We start from the raw sequence: 11,981 nt of genomic DNA on the forward strand, positions 1-11,981 counted from the left end.
AATCCCAAAGATACTAATAAAGCAATAAAATTACCATACAAGTGAGTATAATAAGAAACTACTGGAAAATGTATAGGTAAGTCTCTTTTGTGAGCTAACTCATCTTTTTTTAATTTAATTTTTATTATTTTGATAATGTCATACACAAGTACTGTATACACATTACTACCACCCCTCCTTTCTCCCTCCAGTTCCTCTTGTGCCCACCTCATTACAATGTTCATGACATCTTTTTGTTACTATTTAATTAATTACTAGAAATATACACAGGTATATACTCACAATCTAAATTTCCCCACAAAAATAAACATGTAAAAGTATGCAGATTTAGAACTAGGGAGAATCTTAGTGTGAAAATTTTATATTTTACCAGATAGAGGAGCACAGGTGGGTTCTCTTGGTTCTTAGCTCCACAATAATGCAGCAGGAACAGCCTCCTGCCTGCCAAAGCCTGGATAGGTACTACAAGCACTGATTGTCATATGGATACTAGATTATGAATTAGTATTTGTGCCTTTGTATTTAATGATGTGTAATCAGAGATCATACCAAACAGAACTGCAAACATTTCTTAGAAAGAAATGTCTACTTTTATTTTTCCTGAATAATGTAACTTTCCTTTCAGTAAGAAACTAAGTTGAAACTAGAAAAGCTATTATTATACTTCCAATGTCTCATTCACTCACATTTCTGAGGGGAGAGAGAGAGAGAGAGAGAGAGAGAGAGAGAGAGAGAGAGAGAGAGAGAGAGAGATTATTTTATTTGGGGAAATCAATTTACATGCGATTAAGTTTCCAAAGTTTAAACTATAGGTATTTATGTCTAAAGGCAAAGACTCAAAGAACCTATTCTTAAAAGTGAGATTCTCTCCCAGGCACCAGAGTTAGTGAAGCACGTAGCAATTTATGTCTTGATTTGTAAGTAAAGTAAATTTTATACTGAATACTAAAAGAGGATGCAAGTTCAGCCACTGAATTCAATCCAATAAGTTATCCCAAATGGAAGCCGCTATTCCTGCCTCTGACTTGCTCCATGTGAAAGAAATCTGTCATAAAGTAAGTTCCCTCACGTTGAGCAAATTGTCCAAAATGGAATTGCTTGAGAGGACTCGTATACTCCAATAATGAAGAGATGAGCAAAATGTAAAGATGGACGCATTTTCTGAATAATGCATGCTGTCTTCCCAACCACTCAAATGATATAGAAGGGAAAAATCTGGGTTGCTAGATTTATGGACTAGCTATTTTACTTGTATTTCATTTTTATATATGCTTTATACTTTTACAACAAGTAAAATTATTCCCATCAAAACGTTATTTCTATTCAAACAGAACAAATAGAACATTCACAAGAAGCTAGGGATCTCAAATGTTTGAAAAGTAAAGGTTTCCGTTCACTCAGATTTGTTACTATGACCGTTGGAGGTAAACATAATTTTTATAGTAACACAATTAGCAAAGGCAGAAAGCTGACAAGTGGCAACTTCAGGGATAGAGTAACTGGGACAGGAAGGGAGACAGCACTTAGCTAACCACACCCCCACTCATCTACCCAAAACCAAGATCTCAGTTTTCTTTTGCCCAACTACGGAATTTATCAAAGGGGCAGCTGGTAAGATGGCTCCGTAGGTAAGGAAGCTTGCTGAAAATCATGAACACCAGAGTTCAAGCCCCAGGACTGACGTGGTTGGGCGAGAAAACCAAAGCTGGATTATTTGACTCCCTCTTGCCCTTTCACTGATGAGCAATCCTCTGTGGACCCAGAAATCAAGGACTAGGACATTGCTTGTGTTCCATTTACCAAAATATATTCCTCTGCGCACCTCGGACAGAGCCACCTGCAGGTGCATGTGGGTGAAATTAGTGACCTTTGATAATTATAGCCCACGGTGCTCCACTTCTAAACTAGGCTGACTTTCTGATTTTTAACAGGGCTCCAGGTCCCAGGCTCCGCGCTGTAGTTTAAGCTCTTGCATACAGGTGAAAGGCAAATGGAGAGGATCAGAGCCTTAATTCCCCCGCCCCTTATCTCCTGTTTGAACAAATGCTCAGGGAAACATATCTGGAATGGGAATGGCTTGAATGGCGAGGAAGAACATTTAGTTTTAATGTATGCAGTAAAAAAGATGTGGAAAGAAGCACCATGTGTGGTTAATGTCATTTTTTACAAACCTTTAGGGATTCCACTGCGTTACCCAGGCAGCCATCTGGGGAATCCAGGCTGGAGGTGAAAGCCTTTCTATTGCCTTAAGTCAGTAGGCGCACACCCTCGGGTCGCCATGTGAGACAAACGTCTCCGGTGCAGACAGGTGTTGCACACGCATAGTGGGGCTCCAGGCGGGGGATCCCCCTCGCACCCCCCTCCCCTGCTACCCCTGCTTTCTCGAAGTGCTGGAGCATGCCTAGTGGCCGCTCTGGAGCCACCAAGGGTTTTTACACTGGCTCACACTCCGCTTCTCCGGGTTTTATCCAGAGCCCGCGGGGGGTGGGCGGGGGGGTGGCTGGGGGGAGCCCGCAGAGCCAGGCGGCCTGGGCTATACGAGTGGGGAGCCCGTATGGGGCTGTCTCCGGCGCGCTTTACGGTTGCTTGGGAGATGCTGGAGCGCAGAGCCTGGCTGCTGCTGTTGCTACTACTGCTGCTGCTGCTGCTGCACCTGGAGCGCTGAGTACCGCGCGGGGAGCCCCCGAGGGTCGGCGGCGGTGCGGGTGCGCGGGTGGCGGACTGCGGTAGAATGAAAGCCCGGCTTCTCCGGCGTTGCAAGCCACCGCTCCGGCGCGATCAGGTGCTGGCAACCAGCCGCCCGCCGCTCCACTAACTTGCCACTTGGTCGCGTCTGGTGTCTGCATTTTCGAGTGGTGGTGGGGGGGCGGGGACAGTGGGGAGTCCGAGGATCTGCGGTAGTCGAAAAGAGGGATCCTGCAAAAGGGGAAGCCTACTTGCCTCTGCTGCCGCTCTCCGTCCCCTCCCTGGCGCTCCCCTCCCCCCCGACCCCCCCACCCCACCGCTGCCGCCGCTCTTCTCTTCCGCTAATTCCGAGAGCGACGGGGCGTCTGTGACATGCGATCGCTTGCCAAGTGACGGTCCCCGAGTGTGAAGTGCCCGCGAGGAAGTGTGAGCTCCGACGCGGGCGGCAAGGGGATGACAGCCATGAAGCAGGAGCAGCAACCCACCCCTGGGGCCAGGGCAACCCAGTCGCAGCCAGCGGACCAGGTGAGAGTTGGCCTCTAGGGACTATCCCTCTCCGGAGGGGTGGCTCCAATCAGCCACCCCCGATACACACACACACACACACACACACACACACACACGTCCCTCAAGATCAGCTCCCACGTTTGCCTCTCTTCATCTTCCCTCCGCCCTACTCGCAGGCTTTCTTGTCTCATACATGGACCCAGCAGGAACTTAGAGCATCCTAGTGCGCTCTGGGGCCGGGCGACGGGATGCTCAAGGTGGACAGCCGCGGGGAAGGGGGCAGAGAGGTAAAGGCTGGAGATATGCCACGGTGGAGAGGCTGCCGTGGGAGGGAGGGGTGATTTGTTCTGCCGTGGAGAGTCTTGACTTTTCCTGAACGCATTTTGAATGGATCTAGAGCGATCCTAGAGACTGTCTCTTGCACAGGTCCAGCCCTGTCTCACTGTGGCTGGGACGCGCGCTGGCCAGAGATACTGAAGTAGGCAAACGACCTTTAAGCGATCAGAGTTTTCCTTCTGTTTTCTTTTGAGAGACCGGTGATAGAAAAGCAGGGTGGGAAGAGGACTGGCTTCTCTAGTCTGCCGGGTGGAACTGAGCGTGAGGGAATAGAAAGGCGTTTTTCATTCAGAGTGGCAAGGAAGGTACTGGCTTTGGTGGTTTGTTGGATCTAGATGTGTCGCGTCTGCAGAACTAAGGTGCCCTGTATTGGCTGGTTCGTTATTACTGTCCCCTTTGCGCCATTTAGTACCTGCCACCCCTTTTTGGGTTAGTGTTGTTTGGGTCTTTGGAAAATCTGTAGCTTAATGTTGTAGAGAAATGTCTGTTTCCTGTGTCTGGTTTGGGGGAGATTTGAGAGTTGAGTCACGCTTTTTCCTAAAGTTGGAGGGGTTAGGAGCGAGGCGATGCTCCATCGAGGAGGGAGGCTGTAGAGAGTGTGCGGAGATGCGATCGTGTTTACATCAATTACAACTGGACTAAGAGAGCCATTCTTGGTCAGCGCAGTGCTATGGAGCTAGATGACCCGGCAGCGAGATGCAGGAGGTGGAGCGCCAAGCTCTTTGCCTAAGGAGCGCACTGATGGTGGAAGGCTGCTAGAGGCGTTTCAGGCACAGACACACAGCTCTTGGTTACAAGTGGAGTGACTCCGCAGGGTTACTGTGCAAGGCAAGTAGACCCCAGCTCTTCAGTTCTTGGTATTGGAAACACTGAAGCCTTGGAGGAGCTGTCCAAATTGCCCAGAGCGATGCTAAAGCAGAGGAAGGAATGCCAGGGAGGTTGTTATTAATATTCCAGTCTTGGTCATCTCTCCTGGCTTGTGGTCTCTTTCCTCCCTCCTCCATCCCCATCCCATCTCCCCGCACATGTGTTTCACACAGGTGGACCATTTTCAGTGTTTTACAGCTGTCTCTTGCTCTCTCCGTTTAGTGAGGTAAAAATCGCAGAGTTTATAAAGCCTTTATTGCCTTAAACCACCCATTCTTTGCCCTTTGAAAAGAAGACAAAGATTAGAGCATTATTCCATAATGTCCTCTCTTCTTATACCTCTTCTCTGTGCCCCTCCCTTGTCAGCACACATCACAATGTAGAGACTGGTTAGCAGATTGACTGAAAAATATTTCAGGAGAGGAACATGGATATATCATTCCCCTTTCAGGCTGAAGTCCTTAAATTGCATCCACAAGGCTTGGACTCTCCACTGCTATTGGAGTGATGTGACCGATAAGACTGGTTAGCCAGGAGAGAGTCTCCACAGGAAATTTTCGCTCACTAACCTGTGACACCAGCTGGTAACTTGAGGTGCTGCAGACAGCTTCTGGGAGGGTGGGGGAGGTTTGCAAGAGGCAAGGCAGATATACAGAAACACACTGTATATATTCGTGGCAAATCTCTTTGTCAGGATTAACCTGACACTTAAAAATTCACATGGTAAGAGAAGTTCAGGCTTGGATTCATTGATTTCTCTAGTATGCATATTTGAATGGCTCTGTCAAATATACAGAGAGTGGTCATCTGCAGAATTCTAGTTCTAATTGAATGTTTTTAAGAGACTCTGTGTTTGCACATGCTTCTGAAGTGTGAGTGGCGTGCATCCAATCCATGTATTGGAAGAGGCTGATTTTGTAAAGGCAAAGTTAGACTGATATAACTATTGCAGTAGCCTCAGAGGAGGGTTTCATAAATTTCTGGGGAACCCCTGAAGCTAGCACTCTTCTTGTCCAAAGACTAATATATAAAATGATGGCCATATACTGTGGGTGGTTGTTGTGAATACTTACGTTAGGGTCTGGAACTCACAAAGAATTGAACAGACTCAGTCACTATGCCTTGAATTTCAAATAATCAGACAATGTTTGTGCCATGCTAGATATGTTAGAGTAATTGTACTGTCTACTTCAAAGTAAAAAGTAAAAAATTCATAAATTTAACTTAACTTATACCTTCATGCAATTCTTTTCAGTGATTGAACAGAAGGCATATTCCAGCTACACACTCACTGTGTATTGATTCTGAGTGATTTAGACTTTTGAATGTTGTCCAAAAGGCCTTTAACTTTCTGTGATAGTGATTTTCATGAGCCTCAAAGATGCCTTGTCCAGTGGCATCTGACATATGTGCATTTAGAATGAGGCAAGAAAAGTCATTCTTGGGAATGGCAATGGTTAGGGGTCATAGAATCTGGTAACTATCATAGCCTATAAAGGGCTTTTCTTTTCTGCTTCCTCTTGTCATTTGCTGTCCTCTGTCACATTGGCCCTGACCAGAGGCATCCCCTCCTAAGAAAGCAGCAGGGGCTGTGGACATTCTTTGAATATTTTGAATCATTGCCAATATAGGCATCACCCTTTTCAAATGCGCTTGGTTCATTTGTTTTTCTAAAAGACTGGGTGCATTTACAATAGTTGTTTTTATTTTCATAATATTCTACACTTATAGAAGGTTCAAAAATAAATAATCTTGACAGGCCCAGATACAATCACATCCACTTACCATGATCAATTCCTCACTTTTTATTTAGGGAGCTAAAGATTTTTGAGTGGCCAATTATAGCTCATTGTTATCTAAGAACAACCTCCTCTGAATTCGTTGCTGTGAGTGCACAGATGTTCTTGAGTTGAGCAGGAAACATTTATCAAACGTAGTTTTCTATTAGACTCTCAGGGCAGTGTTTTGAGGTCACTTTTGTTGCCCCCATTTCTCACTTAAGGGATGATACAAATGCCCTTTTAAAAAAAGTTAAGCCTCGAAACCAAATTTGTCTTCTGAATTGGTCTGAACTTGGCTCATTTAAATTGAAAGTTCCACCTCCTAACTTCTACACAATCACAACAACATATTCTCATGAGAAGTAAGCAGAATGATTGCAAATTTTGCTTTGTGCATGTGTGTACATATTACCTTGAATGGTGAATGGATACATGTCTCTTTAAATCACCAACCACTGTACAAATGCTGCCTCTTGAAACGTTAAAAAATGAACTAGACATATGGTTAAATAATCTAGAAACAATGAAACAAATCAGGTAGATCATCACAAATACATTAGGAACTTTAGAAAATGTTTCTATCTCACTTCTGTGAGGTGTTCCTAAGGTTTGTGAGTTTAGCCAGGCAAGGTTTTAAAATTGTTCTCATTCCACCAGGTGGCGCCCTTCTGCTGACGCCGACAAGGACAGTTACCTCCTGAGTGCTTGGCTTTCTTAAAGCCAAGACAAAACAAAATAAAACCAACTGTGGGCACACACAAAAGTCAAACAAAGTAAAAGAACAAACCCTCTTTCAGAAATAGAACTAAATGATACTTTTTTAAAATGACTGTTTTACACAATGATAAAAATTGTCATGCATTTTTCTTTTAAGCATTCATTTTTTGTAGCAGAGTAAGTTTTCACAACGTACATGCAGATCTCCTAATAATTAACTTATGGTCAAGTTATGATGATGTCTAGCAGGTTTTAAAGGAATAAGTCAATATAGCTCTTCTTCTTTGACCATTAGGTAATACTAATGGAAAGCATGTTGACAGGGTAGTTGTTATTTAATGTTTTTATTGCAACTTTGTCTAGCAAACTTGATTAAAATTTTGAAATGTACACTAAAGACTGAGTTGTAAAAAATGTTAGTGTTTCTTCTGCTCATATGTAAACATGTCACAGTGTAGTAAAATTTATTATTTTTAGCATACAGTCTTGAAAATACTTTGGAAGGGATTCTGAAAAGCTTGTTTGAACCAGGTCTGTAATCACAGGCACTCGGTGACCTAGAGTTTAGACCAGCCTGTGGTTCAGAGCAAGAGTGTGCAAAGCAAACACAACAAAACACAACAGCAAGCTCAAGTAATCCCCCTTACACATAATACATGGGGACATATTATTTTCTTCTAACCAATGTTTAAAACATAGCATGTAATTTACAGTGAGAGTACTATATGATCTGGTCAGAAATTATAATTTTGGATGAATAAAGATTAAGCTATGATATGAAACAGAATGTAAATTTTCTATTCTTTGTCTTTCTTGGTGTGTGTGTGTGTGCACGTGCGCGTGCACGTGGGCATATATGTATGTGTGTATACCACACTCATATCCAGCATCTTCTTTTGCTCTCCACCTTATGTTCTAAAGGCGGAAGATCTCACTGAACCTGAAACTGTAACTCACTAGCTAAACTAGATGCCCCCAAGCCCAAGGCTTTTCCTCAGAGTTTCTGCTCCTGGATCTCCTAACTGTACTGAGTATCCCAACTTGAGTTCTCCCAGTTGGAAATAAAGCAGTTTACTGGCTGATCCTTCTCCACAGACGCCTCTTTTTGGTACTTTCGAAACAGTCTTGTTATGTACCCCAAGATTGTCTTGAACTCCACAAGTATCCTAGGAAGTCCTCCACCTCCTGGCTCTCCCTCCTGAGTGCTGAAGTGACAGGTATGAGCACCCTACCTGGCATTTTACTATCTCTTAATTTCTTACTTCATGCATTTAAACATAAGGCACTAAACGTATAAATGTATACAACATAAATATTTTATATGTAAGTCATTTTATATACTGAATTAAGAACAGACCACAAAAATCCCTTGCTGAGAATTATCTGCTTTTATGTGTATCTACTTATTTCAAGGGATGAACAAATGACACATTTAAAAATTAAATTATATAAAAACACATTAAAGGAAATTGTGTTATGAAATATTAATGCCACATTATCTTATGCATATTCCATAAAAAAATAAAATGTTTAAGCTAATTATCTCCTAAACTGAGGAAAAAATAAAGCCATTTCTAAATTTCAGTATCTTGAATTATTATTGCTGTAAAATGTTATAAGCCTTAGTATGCAAAGCCATATTTCTTCTATTTAGCATGTGTCCTGCTATAATTAGATAACTTTCATGGCTGTGATTGGGACCTTTCGAATCCCTAATCACAAATATTTAGTAACATTTGACAGTTGGTATTTGCTATAAGTCCCATTGACCCAGCTTTAATTTTCAATTTGACATGAGATAGAATCACCTGGGAAAATCTTCTCAGCTAGGGTTGGCCTGTAGGTGTATCTATGGGGATTGCCCTCACTGACATCACCTGGAAGTGGGCAGCACCAGCCCTTGATCTTAGGCTCTGATATGTACCAGAAAAAGCCCGCTGAGTAGGTAGTATGCATGCATTTATTTCTCTGGGCTTATCTGTGAATGTGACTTGACTAGCAGCTTCCCCACAGTTATGGACTGTAATCTATAATTATAAAGCAAAATAAACCCCTTTCTTTTACTTGTTTTCCTCAGGGTATTTCATTATAGTGGCACAAATGAAGCTCTGGCAGGCAGGACGATTTTATATCTTCATTTCTTCTCTGAGTGATGGAGATGGTTAGAACTTTACATTTTTCTTATGAGGATTAAGTGAGATAATAAGAAAAAGAAGAATACCTTTGAAGAATGCCTATCTCACACTCGGTTCTCTCAATAAACGTGAGGGCTGGGAATTGGAGCCTAACCAAAATTTAAGTAATAAAAACAGATCATAAGCTACCTCTAACAGATACTTTGTAGTTTACAGACTCTCACTGCACATTTGCCTGGTTTGTCTGTGAATGTAAGTATCTTGTGACAATCTTTGCACTTCAAGATATTCAGGTTTTAAAGTATTCTCTTGTATCTCAGAATGCAATGCTTCAAGACCATTCCATCATCCCATTTTCTAAAAGGCCAGGCTAAAAATAAATATAGGCTAGTTTTCTAACATTTTAATTAGGTATCAAATGCGTTGCATATAGTTTCCAATGAAATTCACTTAGTCAGATAATTAGTATGAAAATGAGAGTATTTGAAAAACTGATGTGATTTACAGAGCTACATCCTAGAGAAATAGCCATGAAACTCGTGTCTTCTCAGGAAATGCTCAGGACTTAGCCTCATCAGCATTCCACTGGATAGGGGAGGGACTCCTAAGGCTCTACTCATCCCGCATTGAAGAACTACTGGCAGTTAATAGCTGCTAGGGAGAAGGGTCCAGCTTTCCATTTTTCTTTTTATTTATTCTTTGAAGTTTTCATGCATCCACACAATGTATTTGATGATACCTACCCTCTTTTCCCTCCTTCAGCTACTCTCAGAGAATCTCCATATCATCCTCTTGATTTTATGTCCTCTCTTTATAATTTTTAGAAATAATTAATTTTCTTAATTCCACCAAATTGTATTAGTACACTGTCTTTCCATAAGGGCTTTGGGTCATCCATGGTGGCATTGAGATCCTACCAGTAACACACTTTTGAACAGACCTGAGTCTCTGTCCTGTACCAGCCATCAAGCATCAGAGACATCCTTCTTCAGTAGTGTAGCCACTGGTCTGCTGCTCATGATCCAAGAAGAAGACTCACACTCAGGTACATGTCGATGATCCTAAGTAAACCCAGAGAGTTTCACGACACGAAAGCAGAAAAGATACTTTCTGGAGGAAAAAGAAGATTTGGTGACATCATCAAGATATCTTTGACACATACATGGAATTGTCAAAAAGGAAAAATATTGACAAAAGGAAAATGTATAATAAAATATTTTAAAAGAAATAAGAAATTTCAGTGAGTATCATCAGAGACATGATAGTAAGGTAGTCTGTAGTATTTCAGGGTGGATGTCTCTAGCATCATTGGTGTTAGGAGGGCTAGAACAAGCATTGTCAAAAGATATTTCCCATGTGAAATTATCCACAGTTGTTCCAATGCACCGCATTTGCCACATTCATATATTGACATTCTAAGTAGGAAATTACTCCCACATGTTTCCTTGCTTGCTGAATGACTTTTTGAAGATACTAGCCATCAAGATACATGAACTTAGTTATTATTATTATTCCCAGCAAAGTATTGCTTCTAAATTACTTTAAGGATTCATTTTATTAAATTAAGGTGTGTGTGTTTGTGTTTGTGTTTGTGTGTGTGTGTGTGTGTACATGTGAATCTAGTATCTTCAGAGATAAGAAAAGGGTGTCAGATGCTCTTAAGTAGAAATTATAGGTGGCTGTGAGGGGAACACCATGAACTATGGGAACTAAACTCAGGTCCTCTGAGAAGCAGCACGTGTTCTTAAGGACTGAGAAATCTGTCCAGGACCTGCTTTCAAGATCTTATTGGCCTGATTTCCATAGATTTGACAATAATTAATATATTTGTATAGTGTGTGTGTGTGTATGTGTGTGTGCCTGTTGTGTGACATAGGTGTTGTGTAGATGTATGGACACATCCCTGAAGAGTAAAATTGCTTGAATAGATGTATATGGAAGACAGAAGTCAACATCAGATATCTTCTTCAATTTCCTTCCCATCAGCTCTGAGGTGTCTTGAGACCCTGAGATCTACTGTCTCTGCCTCCCCCGGAGCTGTGGTCACAGGTACATTCTAACACACTCAGATTATCACATGGGTGCTGTGGATATGAACTTGGGTCCTCATACTTGTATGCAAGTACTCTGAGGGTACTCAGCCCCAAATGTACTTCTTTTTCCATGCATAAATCAAATGATCTCTATAGCATTAGAAGCCACCTTCTCTCTCCATGGTAGGTATTTTTATCATGAACCACATTCTCCTAAGAGGTGATTATCATTGCTAGGCACAAACACACACAGAGATAAGTAACAGGGTTTGGGGAAGTGATAAGGTATTTAAGATTGAGATCTGTTATACAGTCTTCTCTTGTTGAGATGCTCTAGAGCCTCAGAAATTTTTATGTTTCCACAAGGAATATGAAATCAAACATTGACTGCCACTCTAATCATTCTACATTTATGTAAGACTGATAAAAGACTTTATCTTGAGTTATACTGCTCACGAATTATCATTCAACATATTCATTGTTATGTCTTCTACATGATAAAGTGAGCTTCTGTTTACCATGACATAGTTTATCTAAAATAGTAATAACGTTAATAATTTTGAAATAGTGCTTAGATAATATGTATATTCCACTGATAAGAGCAGAACATGTTTGTGCAAACAGAAGAAGAAAACACTAAAGGATTTTGCAGATCTGGTTATTCGGAGGCATGGAGATAAAAATACAAGACGAAGACTTAAGGGCAGAGTTAAAGAGACTTCAGGCTGAAGCTGCCTATTACTTATGGTGCCTTCCACAGTCCATCAAAAACTACACTCACATGGCTTCAACAGAAGGAGGGTGTGGTGAAAGCTGAAAGAGTTGCTTACATGGCTTGCATAACCAAGGAAGAAAAAAAGGAATATTTTTACAATTTTATTTCCAGGCTTCTAGACCTTAGTAACCATTCTGAGATGCCT

General features: G+C 41.7%; 1 protein-coding gene across 3 annotated transcripts in view; it reads left to right on the forward strand.

The window, feature by feature from the left end:
- The window catches only part of Dpp10 (dipeptidyl peptidase like 10), a 1,453,779-nt gene that overhangs the window by 747,080 nt on the left and 694,718 nt on the right, over window positions 1-11,981 (forward strand). Inside the window, exon 1 of one of the 3 annotated variants that reach the window (XM_028771466.1) lies at window positions 3,023-3,210. The exons of 1 other annotated variant lie outside the window; for it this stretch is intronic. In XM_028771466.1, the coding sequence (XP_028627299.1) occupies window positions 3,139-3,210 (72 nt within the window). In that variant the 5' untranslated portion in view covers window positions 3,023-3,138. Of the gene's footprint in view, window positions 1-3,022; window positions 3,211-11,981 lie in introns of those variants that run through there. One more of the 3 variants, XM_028771465.1, reaches the window with a different exon arrangement.

This window comes from Grammomys surdaster, unplaced genomic scaffold, assembly GCF_004785775.1.
Source record: "Grammomys surdaster isolate TR1022 unplaced genomic scaffold, NIH_TR_1.0 208, whole genome shotgun sequence".
Lineage (NCBI taxonomy): Eukaryota > Metazoa > Chordata > Mammalia > Rodentia > Muridae > Grammomys > Grammomys surdaster.